This window comes from Ovis canadensis, chromosome 19, assembly GCF_042477335.2.
Source record: "Ovis canadensis isolate MfBH-ARS-UI-01 breed Bighorn chromosome 19, ARS-UI_OviCan_v2, whole genome shotgun sequence".
Taxonomy (NCBI): Eukaryota; Metazoa; Chordata; class Mammalia; order Artiodactyla; family Bovidae; genus Ovis; species Ovis canadensis.
Genome location: NC_091263.1, coordinates 60,055,009 through 60,081,697, shown reverse-complemented (window position 1 = coordinate 60,081,697; position 26,689 = coordinate 60,055,009). Strand labels below are relative to the sequence as shown.

General features: G+C 42.8%; 1 protein-coding gene across 1 annotated transcript in view; it reads right to left on the bottom strand.

Annotated features, from left to right (window-relative positions):
• The window catches only part of ERC2 (ELKS/RAB6-interacting/CAST family member 2), a 1,004,571-nt gene that overhangs the window by 174,217 nt on the left and 803,665 nt on the right, over positions 1–26,689 (bottom strand). The window contains exons 15-16 of the mRNA XM_069561579.1: positions 25,989–26,123; positions 10,887–10,952 (exon numbers count right to left, since the gene is read on the bottom strand). Coding sequence (XP_069417680.1) covers positions 10,926–10,952; positions 25,989–26,123 — 162 coding nt within the window. The 3' untranslated portion in view covers positions 10,887–10,925. The remainder of the gene's footprint in view (positions 1–10,886; positions 10,953–25,988; positions 26,124–26,689) is intronic.

The window sequence follows — 26,689 nt, the reverse complement described above, 5'->3', positions numbered from 1 at the left end:
CCAAATATATCCCTCCAATATGATTTCCCCAAATATATTTAATCCTAGATGAGAATCTGGGAAGGAAAAGGTCCATGAGCAATACGCACACAAACCCTCTCTTTCTCTCAAAATGTGACAACTGTCCTGCGGACACTAGAGCATCAAAGGCTCTGAGAAGGCCTGCAGTGAAGAACCCTACTTGATTCTGCTTAATCCAGTTTTCCCCAAACTTATTTAAACATAGAATGATTTTATTATATTTTAAAAAATAGTATTTCCTTAATATCCAATTCCATCAGTGCTGTGATAACCATCCTTAGGGAATTACTGTTATAGGGGAAGGAGCAACTGACCAAGTGTCAATTTTCTTACTTTGTAAAAGGGGCATGCTGCTACCTGCCAGCCACCCTCATAGAGCTGATGGGAGAGTAGATGAAAATCAGAGACAGACATGGGATATTTTCTCTAAACTGGTGAGGGAGCTGTGTAAGTGAGACAGAAGTGAGAGAAGTGGCAATGCCAGCCCTCAGGATTTTGATGATGTTTCCAATGCTGAATGGACTAGCACCGTGCAGTCGGGCTGAAAGCCTCCTTCCAGCTTCCCCTGCCCTCAGTGTGTTTCTTGGGAAGACAGTGATCATCCTGAGGGTGATGGGGAGAGCCCGTCCTTCCCTGTTCCAGCCCTGCCCCAGCCAAGGTGAGAAGCATGCTAAAGGCAGACATAAGGCTCCTGGAAGGCTTCCACGGGTGCAAGTCTCGAGCCTTAAACTTTTCACAAAGTATGGAAACAGCTTCACAGTCTGACCTCTGAAAACATGTTAGTGCCTTCATAATTTAAAAACAAACGTATAATAACCTGGAGAAAATTCATCTGGCGTGTCTCCGCTTGTACCCTCACATGCAGTTCCTGCCTTATCTGACATATCGGATTTTGCCGAGTCCCAAGCCTGTTGTATAAGGAGGGACAAAGATTGCTCTTTGGTTCCAAACACTTCCTCATTCTTCCCCTCTCGTCTCCACATTCTATGGGAGGGAAGGACAGCACTTTTCTGCTGACAATGGTACTGAACAACCTCTGAGGCTGAATTGAGTTTCTGATTGGCTGGTGGAGATGCTACCAGGTGGGCAAACCATTCCTCTTCAGAAGAAAACAGCTGTTCTTTCATCTCCTGTCACTGCCTTCAGAAAGAGGAGCACAGGTTTCCCTTAACATAGTTTCATTGCGCTCCCAAGCTAAGTGCCATGGTGCCAGGAGATATAATAAAAAATAAATAAAACCATAAAAGTAACCAATCAGAGCAGCGAAAAGCCCTCCAAGCAGAACCTAACCATAACTCAATGTCACAGGACAATGGGGAGACTCCCTATTTAATCACGGGGGCTTTCTGTTTTGGAGCTTTTTGGTAGAGGGATTTGTACAGAGATGCCTTTCAAATAATGCCGTCATACCAGAGATCAAGGTGCATTGAAAGAAGAATGGATGCTGGGGGCTAAGCAGGGCTGCTAATTCCACCACACGCAGACTCACGGTGGCCACAGGCATCCAGGCTCCTTGGCTGACATCTGAGTGCAGAACAAAGAAGCCTCATTCCACTGCCAAGAACCACTACACTGGGAGCTAACTCCCACCCCCTCCCCAGAGGGCTTTGGTGTGCCCACCCCAGCCCGTAGAGGCTCTCCCCACTGCCTGATGCAGAGCAGGACTCAAAAGGATAAACAGATCTCAGCTTGTCAATATGGAAAATCAATCCTGTGGCTATGAATAATTAACAACAACCATAACAGCCTTCACTACCTTTAAAGATCAGGACTTAAGAGTGGTGGTAGAGCCAGTGTTTGGACCGGGTCTCTGTGACTCTAGAGCCCAGGTGCTACCAACTATTTAGCACCAGAGACTATGCAAAGTCCAATACGCCCCCTCCCCCATCAATTATATATTTATTTGACCATATCTGATGGGCAATATGTGCTTAAAAAAGGTATTAATACTTCCTCTGAATGAGGACTTTAAGAACTTTTCCCTCCTGATTCCTCATTAAACTTTCTCTTTTCTGCAACGAATATAAAAGCAATAAATGGGGCAAATACAGCAGTGGTTGCAAGGAGCTCAGGGTTTTCCAGAGAAAGTGATCTTAGGAGTTTTCCAGAGCCTCATCCTATGTTTTCCTCTGAAGGACGGAGGTGGAATATATATCAGATGGGTCTCTGGCCACATATGGATACTTGTCTTTTTATTCTCAGTCTAACAGGTTTCATGGAGGAATGATTTTTCCTCAAAAAGATGATGACAAACTCCTCTATACCCTTCCAGGAGCTCTGTTTCCAGCGCTCTGCATGTACACAAAGTGACAGAGGCACTAAGGAAATGCTTGGGGACAGGCAGAATCCTCAGTTGCCTGTGCCCTGTGACCACTGACACAGACGTAACAGAAGAGGCCAGACTTATTAGGACGCACAGTAGGGTTGCAAATGAGTCAGGCTGATCTTCAGCCTGTGGAAGGTGCCCCAAGGCTGAAAGAAACAGCAGGCCTCCTCTTTACACAGATTCAGCATCTTGGTGATTCTGTTACCATGGGAACAGGTCTGTGACAGGGAAGGCAAGTGTGGCCTAGTGTTCCTGAGGACAGGATCTGCATGGGAAAGATGGGGGCAGCTTAGACCAGGGCCTGGCAGGAGAGAAATTCTGGGTTATTATATGCTGTTGCTCTTGGCATTTGCATTATATTTACTGGAAAATAAAGCTAGAGGGAATGCACGCTACCATGCCAATGTCTGTGATAGAACATGTTCATGGGGAAGTGACTGTGTGGCCACCCAGGTAACATGGAACCACTGTATCTGTTATATGAGATCCCCTGAGAGCCCATTGGGCCAGCACTCTTCCTTCAGGGCTCACGTTCCTCTGAGAAGGCATGAATATGGAGTTAAGGCCCACTTGGGTGTGGTCAATGGCATCTAGTCAACTGACGCCTCAAATGGCAGAAAGAAAATAGCCATTCTGGTTGACACACCCAGTGGTGACCATAAGTATATATTCTTGTTTTGGATGTTGCCTGGCTTTTCCGTTTTATTAAGAGCTGTGGAGACGATTAGAAAGAGATGGGACCAGGGTTCCTCTCCCTGAATCACTAAGAAAATTCTGGTCTAGCTTATTAACATTGCCCAACAATTGTGCAGCTCCCCGAAGTGCTGTCTCTGCTTGGTTTACAATACCTAGGGGTGATCTTCTGGAAGAGAGGGCATGTAACATTTCGGTGTCCCCAGTGTAAGACAGTTTTGTGGCAGAATCGCCACAAATTGTGATGTATGTCTCTCTAGCATCTGCTAACTTCCAGATATTGCTCAATGCCATTGGCTGTTCTCTTCCTGTCCTCACCCATGGCTGGATTTCCCAATGTCCACTCAGCTTATTATTTTGCTTTTAGTGTTCAGTTTTCATACCCCTCCCACACACTGATATCTGCGTCTCAGATTAATTTTCGCCAGATGTGAGTGTCTGGACTTCTCCAAGGTTTGTCACTTTCCCTTCATGATCTTAACCTTCTTTAGGCCATTTGTGTGATTTGTCGGACCTCCCTAGTGTTTCCAACAGATCCCAAATCAGCGTCATCTGTGACTTTCCTCTACATGCTCTTTTCTCCCCTTTACAGATCATTAATGAAAAGGTTAAACAAGACCAGATCAGCACCACACTCCAGAGCAAATGACAAAGGGGTGGGAGGGGCTGAAGAGCTCCCAGTGCACCAGCCGCGGCACAGGAAGGATGTAAAGTGATGCAGCAACCCTCCGCTAGACGCCTCCTGTCTCGGGTCCATGGTCATTTATCACCACCATTTGTTTATGATTTCTCAGCCAGATTTCAGGTCCTGAGAGTGTGGTCACATCCAAGCCCACATGCAGTGCTTTGCCAGGTAACCCTTAGAAGCTCCAGAAAAATCCACAAGAACCTATTTACTGCACTCAATTCTGCTTAAAATCTTCTACCCCTGCCCCCAAGTCCATCACAACTTGAGAGCCGAAAAGGGTGGACTGCTCCTTTTCTCTATTCCAATTCATCAGTTGACAATTGTTCAATAAATATTTCTTGGCTTTTCACGTTATACGCTCGACTTTTCTTTGAGCTGAAAGAAATGTTCTGCTAGAGACGTGGATTAATCCAGAGTTTCCCACAATGAGATCTTCCTTTGCTAGACCTAGATGCCATTAAGATCAAAAGTAACTAAAGAGGGTGCACTTTTTTTAGGGTAAAAATGCTTTAAGATCAGTTAGAAAATGCGTAGCTGGCTTGTAGAGCTGTGGTCATAAAAACAGATTTCTCCTTTTGATTTTCCTTTCTTCTCTTTTCTCTTACAAGCCATCCCCGCCAAGTTCACCCAATCCACAGTATCAACCACTCTCTTCAGCCGGCATATGGAGTCCACCCCTCTGGACACTGGAGAAACAATACCAGTGGCATTCTCATGGGGACTGGCCTCACTGTGCACCAGCCACAGCCAGGCATCTCATCTACCTCAACTCATCTAATCTTCACCATGGCCCTGGAAGGTGTGCACAGCCTTCTCCATATGAGGAAATGTCAGAGCAGAGAGGGAAGAACACATGCCCCGGGTTATCTAGCCAAATAGTGCTGGAGCCAGGATCCAAACCCAGTCTGGTCCGAATCCAGAGAGCACGCTGTGAGCCACACTGTCGCCCAGTGTCTCAAGGGTCAGTGGCTCTTCACCTTTTCTGTGTCATCGGCCCCTTGGAGTATGTGCTGAGGATCAAGATACTCTCTGTCCTCGGAGGATGCACATATATCACACATCCCCACATCTGAAGTCTGTTAACCACATCCAGGGGTTGGCAGACCCTTGGAGGTTCATGAACATCAGCTTAAGGACCTAGGTACTACTCTAAATTCCTCCAGGGAAGGAACTGTACTTTTTTCACTGCCTCAACTCCAGTGCTGAGATGAAATTTTTTTGAATGAATTAATGACTGAAAGGACTTGGGGTAAGACATTCAAGCTGAGGCTCTGAAGAATAGCCTTACAAGCTTGAATATAAGATATCTTCCAGAGGAGCAGAGAAGCCAAAAGAGAAGGTAATTGGGGAAGAAGGAAAGCAGAAAAGAAAGCATCTCGCTTTGCCCAGGAATTAATTCTGCCATTGAAAGTGGGCAGAGCCCTTGTCCACAGCGGCTCTGAAAGATATAGTAGCTACTTCTGGTGGCTCAGAGGTTAAAGCGTCTGCCTGGAATGCGGGAGACCTGGGTTCGATCCCCAGGTTGGGAAGATTCCCTGGAGAAGGAAATGGCAAGCCACTCCAGTACTCTTGCCTGGAGAATCCCATGGAGGGAGGAGCCTGGTAGGCTACAGTCCATGGGGTCGCAAAGAGTCAGAGACGACTGTGTGACTCCACTGTCACTTTCACTTTCTTCTTCCCAAATCTCATGAGGTATGCTTTAACTGGCAGAATTCCTCAAGAAAAACTGCAAGAACCATCCTTTTCTGTCTTACACAACCTCAGGAGCTTGGTTTTTCGGTAGACCACTGTGCCCACCTGTCTCTCTATTCTATGACTGATTTTTCTTTGCAGTCTTTGATATTCAATTTCCTCCTTTTCCTTGAGAGTCAGAAGAGACACACGCTCCAGAAGTTGGACCCCAGCTATACTTTAAACAGCCTGTCCATTACTGCAATGAGAGGCCAAAGATTTCTCTGCTGACATACAGGCAAACAGAAAATAGAGGATCAAAGGTTTGCCTCTCCTTGGCCAATCCGACTGGACACCAGGGGAAAAGAGAACAGAAGAAGACTCCCACTCAGCCCTTACCCTCCAACAGTGGTGTGCTCCAGCTTTGACACTCAAGGTAGAAATCTGGAGGTATAACTGCTTTAGTCTTTTCTCTTAACTCTTCATCTGAGTCCTGTGACTTCACATGCTAGTCTCATCTCCAATTTATCCACATGTCTGCATATCCCCCACTGCTTCCCTGGGTCAGCACCATCTGTGTTAGTCGCTCAGTCACATCTGACTCTTTGTGACTCCATGGAATATATCCCACCAGGCTCCTCTGTCCATGGCATTTTCTAGGCAAGAATACTGGAGTGGGTTGCCATCCCTTCACAGATGATGGAATAGCCCTACTTCTGCTCTTCCTGCCATGAAATGTCATCCTCCACACAGCAGCCTGGGTTGTTCTACAACATGAAGTGAATTATGTCATGCCCCTGCTTAAGATCCTCTAATTTTCTATTTTTTACTTTCCTTAGGCTTAAAACCCAAACCCCCTACCTAAGCCTAAAAGGCCCTACATGATTTGGCCCCTTCCCACTTCTTCATCTTCATCTTACTGTCTTATTTTTTACCCAGAGTCATGGTTTTAAGCACCTTCAGCCCACAAAGTTCTTTCCTACCTTTGGCCTTTGCTCGAGTAGGTTCTTCTTGTTAGTCTTAGTACCTTCCCAATTTCCATCGACCAAAGTGTATATTTTCCATTCATACGTTTAAATTGTTATAGACAGTTTCCCTAAACCATATTTTAAGACCAACAATGTAGCAACAATGTCTATCTTATGCATCACTGTTTTCTCAGCACCTAGCCAAGATTTTAACCATTTGATGAAAGAACAGATGAACAGGTGAAAAATGATTGAATGATTGGATAAATGAATGAAGGAAGGAAAAGTCTTAGGAGTTGATGGCACAAGAAGATGAATCTATCAGATCCTCAGCCATAAAGAGATGGGTTGAATTAAAAACACTAGTTGGTAACCTTGCCCAGTGGCTATAAAAGGAAACCTCCACTTTGCAGAGAAACTAAGACTTCAGTTGAGGAGATTGAGCACAGGACAGGCAGAATGAGCACAGGCTTTGTGCCCAGACCTTTTCTGCTAAGAGAAGGCACAGAATGTATTAACATAAACTTTCTAGGCACAGTAAAATATCTCCTTCCTCATTCTTCCTAAGAGGCGGCATGCCAGGGAGCTCTACCAGCTGTCGAGCACCGCTTCTGCGTGTGCAAACTCCCTTCCTCAAGTCTACGCGCGCTGCAATTCATAAGCACACTCACTCAAACACTGTCCATGTGCTGCTGGCATAGAGCTACAATGCTTCGTTTTGACAGGATTCATCTACTAGCATCGCGGTCCCGTGCCAAAACTTGTTAATGCCCACATCTGTATTTTTATGAATCGGGTCCTAAACATTTGCATATGTTTTCAATCTAAAAAGACTTATTCTTTTCTAGTGGTTTAAGAAATAAAAATGATTTTGTACTCTATGTCTGCTCAATTACAAGAGTTCACAGTAAAAGCTGAAACATTCAAATGTCAAGGCAGGTGTGGCCCTAGATCTTGCAAGGGACCCCACTGTCTCACCTCAGTGAATATTCACAAACTAAAGAGCCTCCTGGGGGTGCAAGGAAGGCACCTCCATTCAATGGAAATGAAGGCTTATTTTTTGACACAGATCACTGTCACATCAACTGGATTTTCCCAAAGGAAAGTAATGGAGAAATTAAGCAGCTGCTTTTCCTGCACTTTTCAAAGCAAGACAGAAAATGCAGAAGGGCCCCAAGAGCACATTTTCACAGTTAAATTGGGGGGTGACACAAGGGGCCCATGGCTGAATACACATCTTGGTAATGCCCATGAGGGTTACAAATTGCTGGAAATGTGATCCCATCGGGTTTCTGCAAGAAAACCAGAAAAATAAGGCAGGCGGAAGGTAAATTCCAGCCATAAGAAAACAGAAGTGGGGATGAGCCAACAGGGAGGGGGCCTGGAGAGGAGCTAGAGGCAGCATATAGGAATACACAGTGGATCTAACCAGCCCAGACCACATAATTTGGGGAGCCCGGAGCAAAATGAATTGTGGCGTGCCTCATTCAGAAATTATTAACAGTTTCAAGACAGTGACAGCAGAGCATGAAGCCAAGCTCAGGGTTCCATGGACTACATAGGTCACATGCTGATAATACTGGGCTAGGGTGTGAGGTTTATGGGGGAAACAACTAGCTCTAGGGGCTGTCAAAACTCTTCAGAAAAGCAAACTTTCCCCAGTCCACTTTGCTCTCAGAAAACACCACCCTTGGATAATCACAGTGAGACAAATGAATCATGCCTAGGCTAGTATCTAGAAGTGCCAAAAAAGGGAGGAGCTGTCAGGGTTGTTATGCTAATTCCAATTTGTTGTAATTTTTAGAGCGACTTTTCCTAAATTATGATCCATTTCAACACCAAAACACCAGATTCAAGTCAGAGGCTTATGATGCTATTATAAGCATATTACTGATGCCTAGTAAAATAACTTCTTGTAATGTTTCTTTTATAAGGGCCATAAATCAAAATATTCAAAACAGTTAATTTTTAATGTGCCACTATTATCCATCTTTAGTTATAAATTTAATATCTCCTTAGGCCCCACAGATTGTAATGCGACTCAAAACATGCAACGGCTGTTCAGAAATAGAAGGTTCTCCCAGTATCTCATTATTTAAATCCTTAAGATATGGTTTTAAAGGCCTGAGGATATCTGAGCAAACTTGTTTAAAGGAGTCATAAAGAAAGATAAGTAGTTTTCCTCAGAAGCCTATAAAATTTATTACAATATATTAAAGCGGGATTATATATTGACTAATTTTCAGAAGGCATTTGTTTTCTGGGATACATGGTGTTTGGGGAAATTTCATAAAGGAATAAGGAGGATGGGGATTTAATACCATTATCTCTGCTTCCCTTGAGCAAAGCAAGGCTGTCTATATGCCTTGGCACCAGTTTCATCCTGAAAATGACAAGCTTTCTATGTCAGGGGATGGTGGAAGGAGGGGGGTTGGGGTGTCAAAATTCTGTGAAAGAGCAATAGAGTCTTTATTTTCCAGGAGGAGGGGCTTTCCTGGTGGCTCAGATGGTAAAGAATCCTCCTGCAATGTGGGAGACATGGGTTTGATCCCGGGGTTGGGAAGATGCCCTGGAGGAGGGCATGGCAACCTGCTCTTAGAATCCCCGTGGACAGAGAGTGTGGCAGGCTACAGTCCACGGGGCTGCAAAGAGTTGGACATGACTGAATGACTAAGCACAGCACACATCCAGGAGGAGACAGAAACGCAGCCCAGTCCTGACACTACAACACGATGGCAGAAGAGCCCCAAGAAGGACTTACACTTCTCTAGGCACCCCCCAAACTCACAGAATCTTCCTTTGCCTGCTTGTGCATGCATGCACAGCACATGCATGCTGTGGGCAGGTTTCATATGTTCACTAACATTATAAAATTTTTACTTCTCACTTAGAGCTGTTTTAGGTCAATTTGCATCTTTATTAGCTATTCCATATCAGTAAAGGCCATATTTCTCTTAAACTTTTCTCTAGATAGGGAGTCTCTCAGACAAATTTTAGCATTTCTCTGGTTTCCCTACCTCCCTATATCAACAAGTTGCCCTTTGGAACCACTTTGCATCTGGAAGAGTTAATTCTGTACTGTTTTCCTCTTTACTAAAGAAAGGGAGAAGAGGGGAGAAAAGGGGAGATGTGACCAGGAAGCAGGTTCTACTGGTGGTCAACAGATCCAGGAAGTGTTACATCTGTAACTATGTGGAAAGATGCTGTAAATGAAAGTCAAACCTCTGTGTGTTCCCTGAAGGACCAGAGAAAGCAGTCTGACTCACTGATGGGACCTTCGACGGGTTCAACCGAGCAGTGAAAAATGTCAATGAAAACTGTCACCCACGGGCGAAACACACCAGTTACTATTTTCAAATTCATCTGAAAAACCACTGTTTACATAATATGAGTGCAAGACTTGCAGAAGGGCACACCTGTTTACTTCTCCTAAAGAACTGCCTCTCCAATCACAGACCTGGGACATTTCACATTTGTCCCAGAAAAAGAACTGCATGGTGAGTACTTCTGACTATGGCACACAATCTACCACATTTCTTGTTTTGAATAGATATATATATGCTCATATACAATGTCACCGACTTCAACAGAATAGTCCGTGTCACCATAGGTAGATATATTCAGCTCCAGAGCATTTGTGACTTGGTGCTAAACAGCCTGCAGTATCCCGGAGAGGTGTGATTCCCAATGGCAAAAGTCGACAGAGTTCAATGTTCCATTTTATATTAATAACACAGAGCATTACATGCACCACTATTCAACTATAATGCAGACAGCCAAGAAATAAACAGTGGGTTCGCAATAGATAAAAATCAACCTTTAAAAAAACAAAATCCTCTGAAAAAAACACAATGCATGGAAATAATGTAAAACTCTGTAGACACGCAATTGTCAAAAAGCAACAGATATAATCCCACTCATGAGTCTGTCAATATTAACATTTCTATTCAAGTTCATTTAAAGAGATACAGTTACCCATTCACCATTACTATGGCTTGCTCCTTGTGTTTTCTTCAGAACTGCCATAGAAGAGAGTACAATTCATTACATGGGCTTCTTACACATGATAGTTTCAGCTCCAGGAAGATAAATAGCTTTGTTTTCCTTATTCCTTGCCAAACATTTGGCACAACCAGAAGGACATGGGAGTTACACCACACTGGCATATCTGGTAAGAGCGAGCAGACGGCTGAACACCATGACTGGAGAACTGTGACAATTTCTGAGTCCACAATCATGCCTTTAAAAGTGTGGATAAACCCTAATGAGGGCAGAGTTTACATCTTAAACAACTTAGAAACATTTGAATGGTACTCAACCCGGCCCCAACAAGGCAGAACAACAATGTGGTTGCAGGGAGGGGGGATATGGAGGAGGGAGCTCTTGGGGGTGGTCACGGCACACAGAAGCAAACACAGGGCACATCACAAACAGCAGTGAGCACAACCGAGCACGCACACAATACAACACTAGAACACAATTTTAAAAGGAAAAGGATATAAAAGATGGTTTTTCTCACCCCTCAAAACAAAACTGGAACTTTGGTTTACGGGCCCGGCTATGCCCATATGCCCTCCTCGTCATCCTGCGGCCAGCCAGGGGTAAGAAGGTGCACGGAGAGGAGGGGAGCACCGGAATGAAAGAAGAGAAGGTTAGTTACACTGGGATGCACTGCAAAGGCACACTGATCTTCACTTTGTTTTTTAATCTTAAAGAGCGAGGAAAAAAAAAAAATCCATAGTAACTTAAAGTTCCACATCACTGACTTGTCAAATACATAACAGTTTTGTATCTATGGCAACCCCCACACAAAAACATTCCACCCACCAGGCTCTGACTCTGTGTCAAGATTGGATTAGAAGATTAAAATTAGTCTACATTAGCAGATGATTATTTTTTTGGAAAGCATGCAATCTGAATTGCATATGCCTAAAGAGTAGATTAAACCTTTTAAGTAAGCAGAGAAGTAATTATAGTAACTAAATACCCTTAATTTCTCTTAAGCTTGAAGTATCAATAAAGGCTGAAGAAGAATTTTTAAAAAAAACCAAAATTCCACCAACTTGGGTGGAACGAACTTCTGTAGCATGCGATAATTCACATTGGTTATTTCACAAAGGCTCAAACATGCTGTGATCTTCTGGATTTGTCAGGTTCTATTTTATTCTCAGCATAAAAGAGGATGTGCCCACCATGGAATGATTATACATTTGTATGGAGTGATTATACATTTGCAATCAAATAAGTTTCAAAGCAAAGAGAGTAAACTTTCAATTCAGTAAAATGCTTGTAGAAAGGAAGTTTTGTTTAACTTAAAATTGTGCTCAACTGTGGATAAATGGGAACTTATTTGGTCTAAATTCTTGTTAAAAACATTTCCAGAATGGTTCAGGCCATTTTCCTCACTTAGTGAAGAGGTGGATGGGCAAGGAAATTGAATCTATACAGACAGAAGTATATCCGCCGTCACAAGGTCATGTTTTGGACAAGAATTCTCACTGCTCACTGCAAGGATAGAAACAAAGTGTAGAAAACCCAGTGGTTCATATTCTGGTCTCACACGTAATTTGGGAGCTGTGTCTTTTAACAAAGCCCTGAAAAACCCAGGTTTTCCCATGATTGGCTTCTCTGTTTTAAAAACCAGGAACAGGAAAAACAATAACTTTAAGCATTTTCTCACAATATGTATCCATATTGCTTAAGTTGTTGTAATATCAGGTTGAATTATATGAAAATGCCCACTGTTGGCCATTTTGGGTCTAGAAAAACAGCAACTTCATACAGTTTGACCTAATCTTGCCAACAAGGCTAAGATGATTTTATCTGCTCAAGAATTTGGATCTATGGTCTTTGAAATGAGTTTTCATATGATTTCTTTTGTATTTTTGTGAATTTTATTTTGTATATTTAAAAATACTATTCTGACAAAGGGAGTTCACCAGACTACAGCCCAAAGAATTAACAATGTCCCACTTATTTGAGTCAATCAAATGATTTGCACACAGTCCGAATTGGACAACTCAATACGAATTTGCACTGACAGTTTGGTTAGTAATATTCTGGCCCCACATAAGTTCAACTGATCATCTTACTTGGGTCTCCTCCTCACGTAAAATTTACCTGTGTCTATTTACCACTACAGTGGTTAATAGTAATAGCCTAGTAATTGCTCCTGGCAATGAACCTCCCTTTTCCCTACCTAATTTGAGAAATATGGATTATTACATTCATTCAATTTTCTCTCAGTTCCTGGAGAAAAGAAAAGCTTATGTCCTTTTTTATGCTAATAAAGAAGGAAAGTATAGCAGGGAATCCCTCAAGCATCCACAAATGGGTCTCAAAGGGTCTAGCAATTCCTTGCAGTTCAATACAGAATGGTGTGGGTATGTGTGTAAGTATATTTCTTTGGATGGAGGTCCTAGCTTTCATTATAAGCTTCCTGACTCCCAAAGTCACTGCTGCAGGAAAACTCAGAGAGATGCTATGATTTGCCAAAGTCACACACAAAAAAATAGGCAGTTTTCCTCAAAATGCAGCCTACAGACCCTGCTGACTGCTTCTGAATGGCTGTAAAATCATTCCCTTTGCTGAGCAGTTTATTTCATTTTGCATTTAAAACCAACAGTATGTAGACATCCAGTTTATTTCAAATCCAAATATGTTTTAAATTTTGAAAAAGAAGAAGGAAGGAGGAAAGAAAGCCACTGTTACCAAAATCTATAACTATTTTTCTAATGCTGAAGTGTGGTCTAATGCAAATTACTTTTAGCAAATTAAATATATTAAAAAGTGGTAATTAATTATGATTGAAGCAGACAGGAGTTGTAGCTCAAAAATACACACTGCCAATATCACTACTGTGCCTCGTCCACCATAGGAATAAAAAGGAGCTCCCAGATGTCGAGGGTTATTAAAAGCCAGATGTTGAGATCGACGTTTTGTATGCTGGTGAATAAAGTAAAGAAATATGACAGTCCAATATAAACTTTGCTAACGTTTAACATGGCAGAAATGTGGATAAATTCCTTCACTGCACTCAGAATATTATGCATATCTTTCAAGTTCCTAGTTTCTGAAGTTAAAAGTATTTAAAAGAAAATAGAAAGGGAAGTGGTGGCCATTTCTGGTCTCTCTAATCTTCAAAGCTTAAACATGAATTGACCCTAATCACCAAGTGATCTGGGTCAGAGTGAGTGTCCGCTTGGGGAATAAAAAAACAAAAATGCAGGAGCTAATCAGAGACGGAGCCCCAAATATTTCCAAACGTTCACAGCTGTCTGACTCTTGCACCGCCTGCATCTTTGTATGCAAATATTAATTTGTTCAGCAACCTTACTGCCCAGAAATGTAAATCTGGAGACCAAAAAAATAAAAACCAGATAAATGTCACTTGATCCCTAACTTCATGCCAAGTTATTTAGAAATTCTTGAAGTTTTAAAATGCATCTATCAGGCCTGGGAGAGTCAGTTTCCTTCCCTTGTTTTTCTGTTTTCAAATCGACTTTGCAGCGGGCTTTCTGGAGGCTGCCTGGTGTTTGCTCCCTTGTGTGTTGTCCCTGTGAGTGATTGCTATGCCAGGAGTTGCCAAAATATCTGGATGAGAAAAAAACCTCTAGTCCATCCGTCATCCATCTGCTTTTGTCCACAGCATCTGGGGATGGAACATCCAAGGTGGGCTGAAGCCCAGAGCACAGTGACCACAAAGCCCATTTTAAACAGGGAGGAGGCTTAACTATCAAATAAACTCAGGATGTATCTATTGCTCCAGAGATGATATGAAGACTTGATGGAAATCCTTCAGTTCCAGATGCTGGGCTCTAATGGGCTTCTCTAAATACTGAGATAAAACAAAATCCCTCACCGGATGGGCTGCTCAAGGGGCTATGTTGATGACAAGATCTAAGAGCAAAGTGACTGAGTCATCACTGACAAGATGGGAGACTTGCTGTGGGGACATTTATTAGCCCAGCCATGGAGGTCTGGGAAGGAACTCTGTGATATGACCTGATAAACAGACCAGTGTAAACCTTTAATTGGTCTCTATTTTGAGGTATTTGGTATAGCCAGCAGGCAAGCCTCAGCCCATCACAGGGCTGGTGTTTAAAGAAAAACACAAAACCCCCTGCAATTTTCTTTCAGTTGATAGCTGGCTTTTTTCTTGAAATCGAAGGGCTAGGTTCCTAATGAGGACCTTACTGTCACACTCATCCTAACTGAAGATTAGAATGAAATTATGGACGCATCACTTTTAAATCAGCCTACTGGCTCTGTAAGAACTCAACCACTTGTCTCTGCCAGGAAGTTCAACATGGTCTCCCGGTGGGACAAGCAGGGTGACCGTCCTGGTTACTGACAGGGTGTGGTGTGGGCAGTCACCAGATCCACCCCTACTTCTCCTAGAAGTTCATGGCTCCTCTGATACTTTCTGCAAACTTCAAGCACCAGCATTCTGCAAACTTTGGCCACGCAAGTCACAGAAGCAAGCCACAATGTTGGGTGTATGATGCGTCCTGTGCCCGGGTTTGAGCAAAGCAGCAACTCTCAGCATTTCTAAACTGCAGGCTTGGCCAGAATTAGGGAAATCAAGTGTATACAAAGGAAAGCAAGGGGTGTGAGCCTGGAGATAAGGGCATCAAGCCTTATCAGGGCACTAACGGGTTTTCTTTCTGGGTCAAGTCCAAACCTTTCCTCTGGAAACCTCACATTTGTGTCTGTCACCTCTCCTGCCTCCTAGAATGCATAGCCCATAAGTCGATGTCTCTGTTTATGTGACGAGGTCAGGAATGGCTGCAAACTCTTAGATAATCTGATCTGTCACAGCCTGTGGTACCCATTTGCAGACAAGTTCTCCCAAAGAATAGCCAAGTCCTTTCTAGATTCAGATACCTGTTCTGTGCTCTGTTTATAAATGCTAATTAATTTTTGACCTGGGCTAGAAATGAGCCAGCAGGAATTAGCACCGGCTCCAGGTTAGAAAGAATGGGATGGCTTGCAGTGTTTCTTCACTAAGAATCACTAGGACACAGGGCTGGGGAGGGTCTTTGTGCAGACTGGGGAAGGCAGGCTCAGGGACAAAGATGAGGTAGGTCACTGAAGTATACCTGGCCAGGAGCTGTGGAGCGGGGGTCAAATTCCAGTCCATCTGACCACAAAGATTCACCCTCCTGACATGTGGACCTTGAAGCCACAGAGAGAAGCCCTCATTTTGGCCCCCGGAAACACCTGAGGGTCCTGTTCAGCTCAGCTCTGAAGTCCTTAGGACTCCATGCTATCTCTTTCCAAGCTGTTGAAGGTCCTGGTTGGGACTGGATGGTACAACTTAGGTGGGGTTTCTCTGGCTCTTGGAAGAAAGACAACCTCACATGCATACGGCAGATGTCCCTTATACAGCTTATCAGCAGCACCCCACCAAGTTTCAAAGTCCCTGGGGGAAAAGGCAGCACCCCCATACCCCTCACGCTCTGTCACAGCGCATGTGGGAATTTAACATGCATTTTCAAACCAGAAAGCCTATAAGGGCTGGCCCCTGCTTTTCTGAATGACTTGAGTCCTCTAACAGAGAAGGCAGCCTGGATTTCAGAGTTCCTTAGGTGCTGCCAAGATTGTGTTTACTTGTTTCTCCCCAGAATGGTTCAGTCCTCCTTCTCATGGCACTAGCTGCACTTCTGATTTATTCTTCTAACCTGACTTGGTGAGAGCTGAACGGCCCTGGCTAAGGGAAAATATGATGGGCGATGTCCATGTTGTAAAAGATACACATGGGTGTTTCTCAAGGGAGATGCAGAGACTGCAAGCAAGCCTGTGCAGCCTGGTTGGTTCTCAGCAAGTCTACCACACCGGGACCCCCTGAGGCAGGGGGCCATCTAAATCCTCTTTGGTAAGCCATGGAGAACATTTGAGAAGCTTGTGGGACATTCTCCTTCACTTCTAATGCAGCATCTTTAGGCACTTTCTCATTTTTTTCCAACTATCATTATAGGGTGACATGAAAACTAGCTGTCTATTTCCTTCAAGAAAAAGTTAATTCTGACAAACCAATCTTTAGTGCGTGGTGCCAGCTCTCTCAGCTGAAAGATACAAGATACCCAGCTGAAGATAAAAATGCTGGAAGGTTGTATACTGGCCAAGAATATATTTTCAGAGCCCAAAGTCAACATCTGCTAAAAGCTGAGCCATTGCCAGATAGCCATAAAAAAGGGGTGGGGTGGAGACAGGCTTTATTTTCACTCCCTCATCCATCAGTCATTAACGCTTGGCTTTGTTAAACAGAGTGAAAATTGTGTTTTTTAGCATGATTCTGACTCTGCTGTTTCCTGGCTAGGGGGCAACCAAATCCCCTAGCCCCTCGACTTTTCATGTCCTCAAGTGCCTCAGAAAGAAAAAAGAATCAGAAGGCCCTGATACTTCACAGGGCTGCTGTGTGAATTAAACTGGAGAATGTAAATTAACCTGACTTGTAGACCTTAAAAATGTATACAAATATAACTGGGCACACCGCCCTTGTTGGTGGCATTTCATAGGTTGTCACTATTACAACAATTTATTCGATATTGTGCTAAGACCAAAGGCAAAAGGGTGTATGTAAAAAAGGATCAGACAGTGTGTTAAACCATCCTTAGTTATTTTAACATCTCTGGGCTATTCAAAGCTATGGTTTATACCTGTCATTAAAATACAGATGCTGAAACAATTTTTCAAATGATATTGTTCCACAAATACAGTAGTTTGCAGAATCTGGCTAGTGGGCAACCAAATTCCCTAGCCCCTTGACACTGTGTGTTCATTTACGTTTAAAGAATGTTTTCAATTCTCTTTTCTGTGGTTCCTTATCTTCTGAGTGCTGCAAGTGCCTGGGGCATGGAAGTCCGACATGACCTTTATTACATCAGTTCAAGAAAAAAAAAGGCAATGGTGTTTAGCAAGAGAAAATGGATTTCCCTGCTTCCAGACCTTTCAAAGTTGGCCACCCCCTTTCAATGGGGGAGCTAAAGAGCTGCCTCTTAGACAAATGTGACCGGATTAAAGCAGCAAGTTGAAAAGGAATCAACCCTTCCGCGATGCCAAGATGAGTTACATCTACAAGCTGGGGAGGGGAGACTGTCTGAAAACCCCTGTTGACTCAAAGGATGCTGCAACAAATCTCTTAATGAAACCCTAATACTGCACACAAGGTTTAAAACTAAGAGGAATCAGTGAAAGGGGAGAAAAACAATTTTATCCAAAATAGAGTAAGACTGAAATCTTCAATAGGCTCAAATTGCCTTTAAGGAAAAACCCTTTTCTAAGAGGAGGATCCTGATGCATTAAGCAGCTCTGTCTTTTTCCCCAGATATGAAGACCCTACCTGGCAGGGTTTATCAAATCATGCCCTTGCGTGCTTACATGTAAGGAGTTAACATCACACCCAGATTACACAGCTTTGGCAGTAACTTGCTCATCTGCATGGCCAGCTTTCCTAAGAGCTGTGTCACCCCACCTCCCTTCCTCTCCTGTGCCTGAAACGGTTGGGTGAGCACATAACAGCTAGTAAGGAGGGAGCAGGTGAGTACCTCCCACAGCAGTGCAGACATTTGTCCTCATTTCTTTCCTACCTGTGGCCTCACAAAGAGCCCTGACAGGGTCATTCCAGAGCCTTTGCTCTTAAACCAAACAAACAAATAAACTACCACCTTTATTTCCCAATGGTGAGAAATCACATATTCCTTCTGGCTTGTGTTTTAGTAGCTTTGGGGATTCGGGGTATTCTTGGAGGGATTAAAAAAAAATGACATCTAGGTATCTTTCTACTTCATTTACTTGAAAAAAAAAAATCTGTTGAGTTTTAAACACAGCATCTTCCAATCCACTTGCGATAAAAGGAGCATCTGAAAAGGGGCAAGTAAGCACAAGAAAAACACTTTTGTAACAATGTGTGGTGAAGGATGTTAACTAAACTTATTCTGGTAATCATTTCACAATATATCCATATACCAAATCATATGTTGCATATCTCAAATTGATACAATGGTAAAGGTCAATTATATTTTCACTTGTGAAAATTAACTGTTTAGAAAAAGAAAAGAGGCAAGTGGATCATAAGATATAGTTCAAGATGCATTCCAGGATTTCTCTGACTCCGATGTGGAGAGGACTGGCCCAAGAGCAGGAACAGTTGAAATCTTTGGACCCTTCTCCCATTCAATAAACATTAGCCCAACAAGACATTTCTTCATAGGTTTTGAATTTGAAGGCTTCATCCCTACTTGGAGCCAAAATCCAAAGCCTTCTTCCAAGAAGTGGGCCATGAAATTAGATTTGCAATGCAAAGCACCTCTATCGTCTCTTGTTTAGTCAAGCTTCAGACATACTAACTTGGATGGGAAACCGATACTAAAAGCCTGTGACACGTAACTTCTCTTATTAGGTTACCGTCATGGGGAACAAATTTCTTTTTGGTTGTCCTAAAACTATACTTTAGCAAATTCTGATACATAGGAGTCAATTTTTCTTCTACATAGGAAACATGAAAATGTATTTACACACACACGCACATATATGTATATATAATGAAAATTCAAACACTCACACAGGGGAAGTTAGGGAGAGAAATTTCTAGTTAAACATGATCTTGAGAAATTCTTCCATATGTGGAAAAGTCCTCGGTTCGTCTGACATGTAGCTATACATACATATATACACACAGGACACTATGTATACATTTATCCCACATTCATTTAACCTCAAAACATAAAATAAATTCTTTTTTTTTTCCTCCCTAAGCAAAAGCTAGGAATAACAACTCTATACACAGAATCCATCTTCTAGGGGCAATGGAGCAAGTTAAACCCCTCATCTGTTTGTTAGAATTCAAAGGGCTGCACTTTGGCTAATCTGCTGGTGAAAGTGCAAGGAAAGCAGGGCATCAATCACAGAAGCCCATCCGGCATCTCACAGAAAGGGCGAGTGGGGAATCCAGAGGCCTGGAGTCGGGTCTCTGAGAAGTAACAGGGCCCGGGGAGGGGCTGCTGTGACTGCTTCCTTCTCTGGGTGGACAGTGAGACTCTACAAAGCCCTGTTTCCCAAACATAAAATCCAAGCGCTCGGGAGGGGGAAGAAGAGGAGAAAAGCAGCAGGGGTGGGGATGCTTACAAGACAGATCCGGGACCAAGAAACTCATGCGGCTTGGAAATGTTGTTACCTTTCTCCAGCCACATCTCAGTAAGGACCTGCTGGCTGGAATTTCCCCTCCTGCAGGAATGCTCTCCAGGATACAGACTAATTCAGTCTGGAAGCTCAGGTGTGTGTAGTATGGACAGAGGTGCGAGGGTGAGAGAGCAAGAAGCTCATTTTTGTTTCTGAATCTAACTCTACCTTATGGCTCTTCTGCCTGTAAGAAGAGGGTAGAGGGGACATGTTTCGAGACCAGAAATGTCAAAACCAAGGTAGTGAGTGCTGCAGCCTCTCTGAAGCAGAGCATAGGTGCAGTCAGCATGGGTGAGATCACTGGGATAATTTTGTTGTATCTTAAAATATAATCTGTATATCGACCCTATGACCACTAATTTGAAAAGAAAGCCAAGTCTATGTCTGGGTTCTCTAGTGGACAAGGTATTTGGCAGCTTATGGGAAAATAGTACGTGTCTCAAGCATAATCAATGGGAATTTTCAGCAGAAAATGGGAGTGGACATTCAGTGCTCTGAAATGTGTCCAGCGGTACAAACTCATGTTTCAGCTGAGAGCCAACACATGCTGGGACCACAGAGTAAACAGGAGTGGCAGAGTAGGGACCCAAAGCCACTATTTACATCTGCAGGTGGATTCTGGAAACCGTCAAGTGGAGTCAGTAACATTTAGGATTAGGGCGATCAATTTTCTAGAAAGAGATAAGGAGAGTGGACACCCCTGAAGTGGAGGATGTACAATATCTAACGCAGCTCTGTCACAATGAGGCCACTACCTGAAAGCCCTCCAAGAGCCCTGGCTGGTCCGATGGCAGCCTCGAGCCAAGGGAAGCACCCTCTAACTCTGCTCTGGGGGCCTGATTGGTCCCAGGCCTTGTGTGTACACAGGCTCATCGGTGAGTGAGCAAAGGAATGTGGATCCTGGTGATCCACTGCCCAGGGCCCACTGTAAACCAGAGTGATTTCTCTCCCTCTCTATGCCAGGCACTCTACTCCTTGAGATCCTCACTCTGGTACCTCGAGGGCAGTGAGAGAGCTGTAAGAAGCCACATTGTCACTGGCACAGTGATAGCAGGTATGGAGAAAAGTAAAGGGCAGGGGGGATGGGGGAAAATGAAGTGAATATCACAAACAGAAGAATGGAGATAATGCTGATGAAAGCTGGGGCAAATGGAAAGAGAACCGATGTGATGAAATTCTAATTCAAATTTGAAAACTAAACCAAAATGAGATAAAATTTACTACAACTGGACAGGAAACTGAAAATGCACATTTGCATTTAGAGGAAGTTGATACTGTAATTAAACCATATTTAGTACACATGGTTACATAAATAGATCCATACTGACATCCAAGGAGGTTTGCCCCCGGGGACAGCATTCAGAGATACAGACCCTTCTCTGGGGCCTGTTCATTTGCAGGTATGTGATTCTGAATAGATATCAGCCTCTCTGAGCTCCAGTGTTCTTATCTGTGTAATGGAGATAGTTCCATCTGCCCTTCTTATTTCCCAGAGGTACTACAGGAAGAACTCATTCAACAGACATTTATCGAGTACCTACTATGAGCCAGACAGGTACAACTATGCTTTGGAATATGTAACAGAGAGTATGAATATGACATAAAATTCAATCAAAAATTCCCATAATAAATTTAATAAGTGTTATGCCTCCATGCTCCTGGACTCTGTAGCCATCCCTTACAAGTAAGATTTCTATAAGCAAAATGTGAAATTTAAACTCTAATCGGGATCTGAAAGTCTTCAAGGTAGTAAAAATTCCTTGACCTTTCCAACTCCTGTGAGTGAGTGAGCATTTATATTCAAAGAAAGAGCCAGAGAGAGGAGAAACAAGTTCTGGGCTTTGAAAGTGACCACATATTCTGGGGTTCCAACACACACAAAAAAATGTTTAGGTTTTTGCCAGTTAGGTCCCCACAAATTAGAATCAGAGTGCCAGATGCTTTAACAACTGGAGGTACAGTTTGCACCAAAAAGAAGTAAGATTCAGGTCTTTAAAGACCCAACATCCAACCCAAGCATAGTAGTGGAAGTTCCAGAAGCCAAAGGGCAACCTGAGCGAGTCTGGTGTTTTGAGTCATCTAAAGTGTGGTGCTCACTCTGATGCCATGCTTTTCTTATCCATGGGGTTGGCCCACACCGGGGAGCCACTGGAAGGAGACTAATGAACTACGACTATAAAAGTTACACAATGCCTGGGAAAATAAGTAAAGAATCTTGGCATCCTGGATAAGGCAAGGAAAGATGCTACTTAAAAATAACAGATAGTGATGATGGCAGGTCCAGAGGGCATTTGGGAGAAGTTGAGTTTCCATTTAGCTTTTCTAAAATTGGTCTTGGTAATCTTACTAAAAATAAAACCACTAACATGTCTCCAGCAGGTACAACGAAGTCTTTGGTCTTAATTATTTCTCAGAGCTCACCAGCAGCCTTGTCATGGGAAATATTTCTTGTCTGCTTGCATGCCCACTTCTTGGTTTGAAAGGTTTCTTAACGCATTACTGAGATTTCTCTGAATGTTGTACTTGAACATATTCAATGACTATGGTCATAGGTCACAAACTATTAACTGCTCCTTTCTTGGGTGGGGGTCTAGTTTGTTGGACTGACACACCCCACTGAATTCTCTTACATATTCTCCATATTTCCTTCCCCTTATCACATGCATTTTCAATCCCTGAAGAGATGTGCATGTATGATTATTCTCACTTTCTTGGCTCCTCATTTTTATGATGGTTCCTTTAACTGCAATCAATTGATTTTTTTGGTGGTATAACTCATTCTCAGATGTCATTGTCTTGAAATAAAAAAGTATCCTAAGAGGTGAACACTCTCATTTTCTGCTATTAAACCATAAGGAAAATTTGCCTCAAAAGTCTATCTTTTGATGTACAACACCAATGGGCACTGGATCAGCCATGTTTTAAGCTGGGTAGTCTTTTCCTACACCTGATACTCTGAGGACAGTATTCCTCAGAGCACAGATGCTACTTGAAAAGAAGAAGAAAAAAGATTCCATGAGCAAGTAAGTCTGGGAAGTGCTGGGTTAAATAAAACTGGAGAACTTGCTTTCTTACATGACTTTATGGATCCTTTGATCTCTTAATTGCACCAAGAGTCTCCAAGATTATGTTATAATATGCAACACTTTCCGCAAATTCTTTGCCCACTGATTCTTTGTTTCAAACCTTCCTCATGGGACTAATGTTCCAAAAGTTACTTTGGGAAAGGCTAGTCTAGACTTATAATCCTTGGATTCAGTTTCTCCCAAGGAGAAAGCAAAATCATAGTAAAAGAGAGAGGGTCAGGGAAGAAGTGGAAAAAGAATCTAACTCTGCACGTACCTGGCAATAGTTAAATTGAGTTTCCTAAGGAAAAATGAGTTTCTCTGGGAAAGTAGCAAAGGGCTGATTTTTTTCTTTTCTTCTTCACTTTCATGTGCTCTGACCTCTTAATAAAGCTCAAAAGTTAATGTCAACACTTTGGAGCTCCTCTTCTACAAGGTATAGGTGGTCAACGCTCATGGCCATAGGAAAGTTAGGGCTAAAAGATTCATGGGAAGGGGATCAGGAATCCCTCAAAGAGACCTTTCTCCTTTAAGTCGGTTCATTTAGTAGGGGTACATCATGAACACTTAGTTCAAATCTCATCCAAATCAATCCGTTATTCAGCCTCTAATGTTGCCACGTGCTGATATAAAGCTGTCACTGTCCCCTAAGAAGTAGCTCCACTCCATATATGTTAGTATATATGCTTACACAATTATGTGTCGCTTTTGCAATCAACTGGGAAAGACTTCCCAGCCAGTCGATGACTGTCACCGACTGGGATGTAGATTTATAATGATGCACAAACTGATACACAAGTTGGTGAATACGAATCTCCATATCCCACACAGGGGGAAGCATCATTGTCCAGGAGTAGGAATACCTGGTCAGAAAGGTTAACCAGCCCAGGGAGGTCTTGCCAGCTCCATCTCTGGAGTCAGCCTCCTCCTATGAGGGCTCCCAACTTGAGTCTCCTTCTCTGACTGAAAAAATACACCAAGGGAGCATTACGGCCATGCTGACTCCAATTTAAAGTCGCAAAAGCTATCCTTCTGATGAATGATATTTCACTTTCACAGTGAACCCTACTGCAGTTCCTAAGTCATGGGCCCCCTAATTAAGTTAAAACTGCCTGTTATCTGTCTTGTTCTGACTGACATTATCCTGAACAGAAATGAATGAGACATCAGATTTTTGCTCAAAACCAGACAGCAAACTACTTGAATATAAGGCTATTATCTATTATTCCCTTACCTAAGCCCAGCAAAGTGGCCACCATGGGATAGGTGCTCCAAGCCTCGGCTGAATGAGCAAAGGACTCCCAGCTCTTGAGGGCCTCCTGGTCTCGGTGGATTTCTCCTCTGAGGAAGAGGATGACCCTCTCTGCCTCTATGTTAATGGGTTGCTTACAGTACTTACTGAGATGGAGAATGTGAAAGTGGAAGGTCATCACCACCTTCCTAATAATTGGCAATGTACAAGAGGTCCTGACCACGTATGGTAGCTAGACATTTCTCAAGGAATGCTAACTCTTCTGTGGAGGGCACCACATCGGAGCAACGATCTCTGTCTTATAACAATCACCAGTGTCTGTCAACAAACAGAAGTCAACCAAGCAGGCAAGTATTCTAGTTTAATGATTAAAGAGCTCTAGAAAAGTATCTGGAGGCTATCTTTTATTAAAAAAATAAAAATACAGCATTCACAAGGCAGATAAATTTGAACTGGTACTGTGTCTCCAGCATGACACATTACTGTATGTGTCTCAGTGGTGAAACAAGACTGTTATTTCAGCAGGTGCTTGTGTGACCCACTCCCCCAGTTTGGGTCCAGATCCTTTTTTCTGTCGCTATAGTGTTCTCTGTTTCGGTTTCTCTGGGGGCAAGTCCAGGGTGGTCTCTAGTGCCAATAAAATCTTACACTCATTTCCCAAGGCAGAAGGTCAAGGAGCAAAGGGCAAGAATGAGAATGAATTAGCAGGATGCCAGGTACACTGGGGTAGGTGAATTTGGGAAAGTAGTGATGGTGAGGGATGTGATGTGAGGGATGATAACTGACTAAATAAAACCAAATTAAACCAAAACCAGACATTCAAGAAAACGACATAAAATCAATCTCACTTTCCACTTCGCTGATTTCCAAACTGAGAACCCTTTTTGAGAGTTAATGACATAAACCGGTGCCTTTTTGCACTTAGCTTCAGAAACTAAGATGTCCTGTGTGAATATCCTTTCCAGGGTTGAGGACTCTGAGGGCAAATGTTTCCCAGGACAAGGACAGGGCCAAGCTGGGGGTGAGGATCGCTCTGATTGGAGCTACCTTACTGCACAGTTCCACGGGGGTATGTCTTATGTTGTGAGCTATATAAATAGCACCCTCTGGAATTGTACCACTTCCTAGTAAAATTCCTGGAGACTTGGAATCTAAACTTCTCCTACAGGATGCTAGCAACATGAGGTAAAAAGGAAACAGAGTTATCTGAAAAAATTTTAGGAAGTCAGTAAGCACGCCTTCCTCTTATAAATAGTGAAACCCCTCCTCACACACCTCTCGCTCCTCACTATTTAGAAATATATAACAAAGGCATTCAGATGATTCCATTCTATTACCTATGACCTCACCTCTCTTGAAATTTATTGTAGAAGTTACACTACTTTTTAAAAAGGTCACAGTAAGATAAAAAAGGAAACACTATTAATATTGACTATGATATCCTGCTAATTTATATTTAATCCCATAATTTCCATAAAATTTCCCTTCAAGAATTTTAATACTAAACATATAAACAATCTTTGCATTTGGCGGGTGAAGGTGAATATCACTGAAAACTGCTGGAGAACTGTGTTTTTGTCAAGCCATCTCTCCACTTCTTTACTTAGGTAAGCGAGAAAATAGAGTCCAGATCAAATAAACCGGACGCCTTGACTTCACTTGCTAAAATGCAAGCAGAACTCATCTCTTTTCATGTAGTTTTACTCCACTTTTAATTTGCATCACTAAGGGATTTTCTAGGACAGTGCTCAGCAAACTCATGGCTTCTCTGATTGCCAAGCTCATGGAAACAAAGTGCTTTCTCTTAAAACTCTGAAAACAACATTCCAAAGTAACCCACCATTAATACTGTGCCAGCAACAGACTACATATCTATGAAAAAGAAAGGAGAAGAGGAAAGAAAACGCATAACATAAACAAGAACAGACAAAACCTTAAAGAGGAAGGAGAAAGGAAAACATTTAGATTCCTTGAGTGATGGAAATAAATACCAAAGCTATTAGTTTCAGTTCAAAGAACATATCACTTTATGCTGTTTATTATTTCTTGAGGATTATTTATTTTATCTTAAAATACCCAAAGGGTAAAAGGGGTCTTAGAGGTAAGCAGCAATGACACTGACCTGGTCAGGAGAGGGCCTGTGATTGGAATGCTGCGACCTCCCAGGGGACCGGTGGTGGTGGTGGTGATGGTGGTGGTGGTAATGGTGGTGGTCCTCATCGTAGTTGTCCGCCATCAGCTTCATTCTGTTTTGGGTCTGCACGGAACACAAACCAGGGAAGATTCCATCAGGAGCTGGAAGACCAGCCCGAGAGCGTCAGGGCACAATTACAACACCTGTAGGGCTCCCATTATTCTTTTTTTAGGAACAGAGATTTTCACTTTTAGTTCGATGGAAACTTAATAAAGAACACACCATTCCATTAGCTTTGGTGACAGAGGTTCTGTCACATCACTGAATCTGCTATGTTGTCGGAGAGCCATTCATAGACATAAGTGTACTTCCCCCACGTGATTTAAAAGCCAATAAATGGACACATGCTAAAGTGCTTTGTGTTATCAAGCAATCACACAGATCCATAGTAAGCTTGCAGTAACATACTGCCAACCATCACATCTTACGCTCTAGAGCAAGCAACAGAAGGAAGCCCTGGAGGAAAAGATGGGAAAGACCTGGAAGGAGACAGAGAGCTACAGACAACAGTCGTCCTGCAAGACAAGGCAGAGAAGCCCACCAAAAGGCTGCCAACCGCAAAACTACTGATGGGGCTGGTTTGTTGCTAGGATGACTTCTAGGGCAACGGCTCTCTGAGGACATTTTAA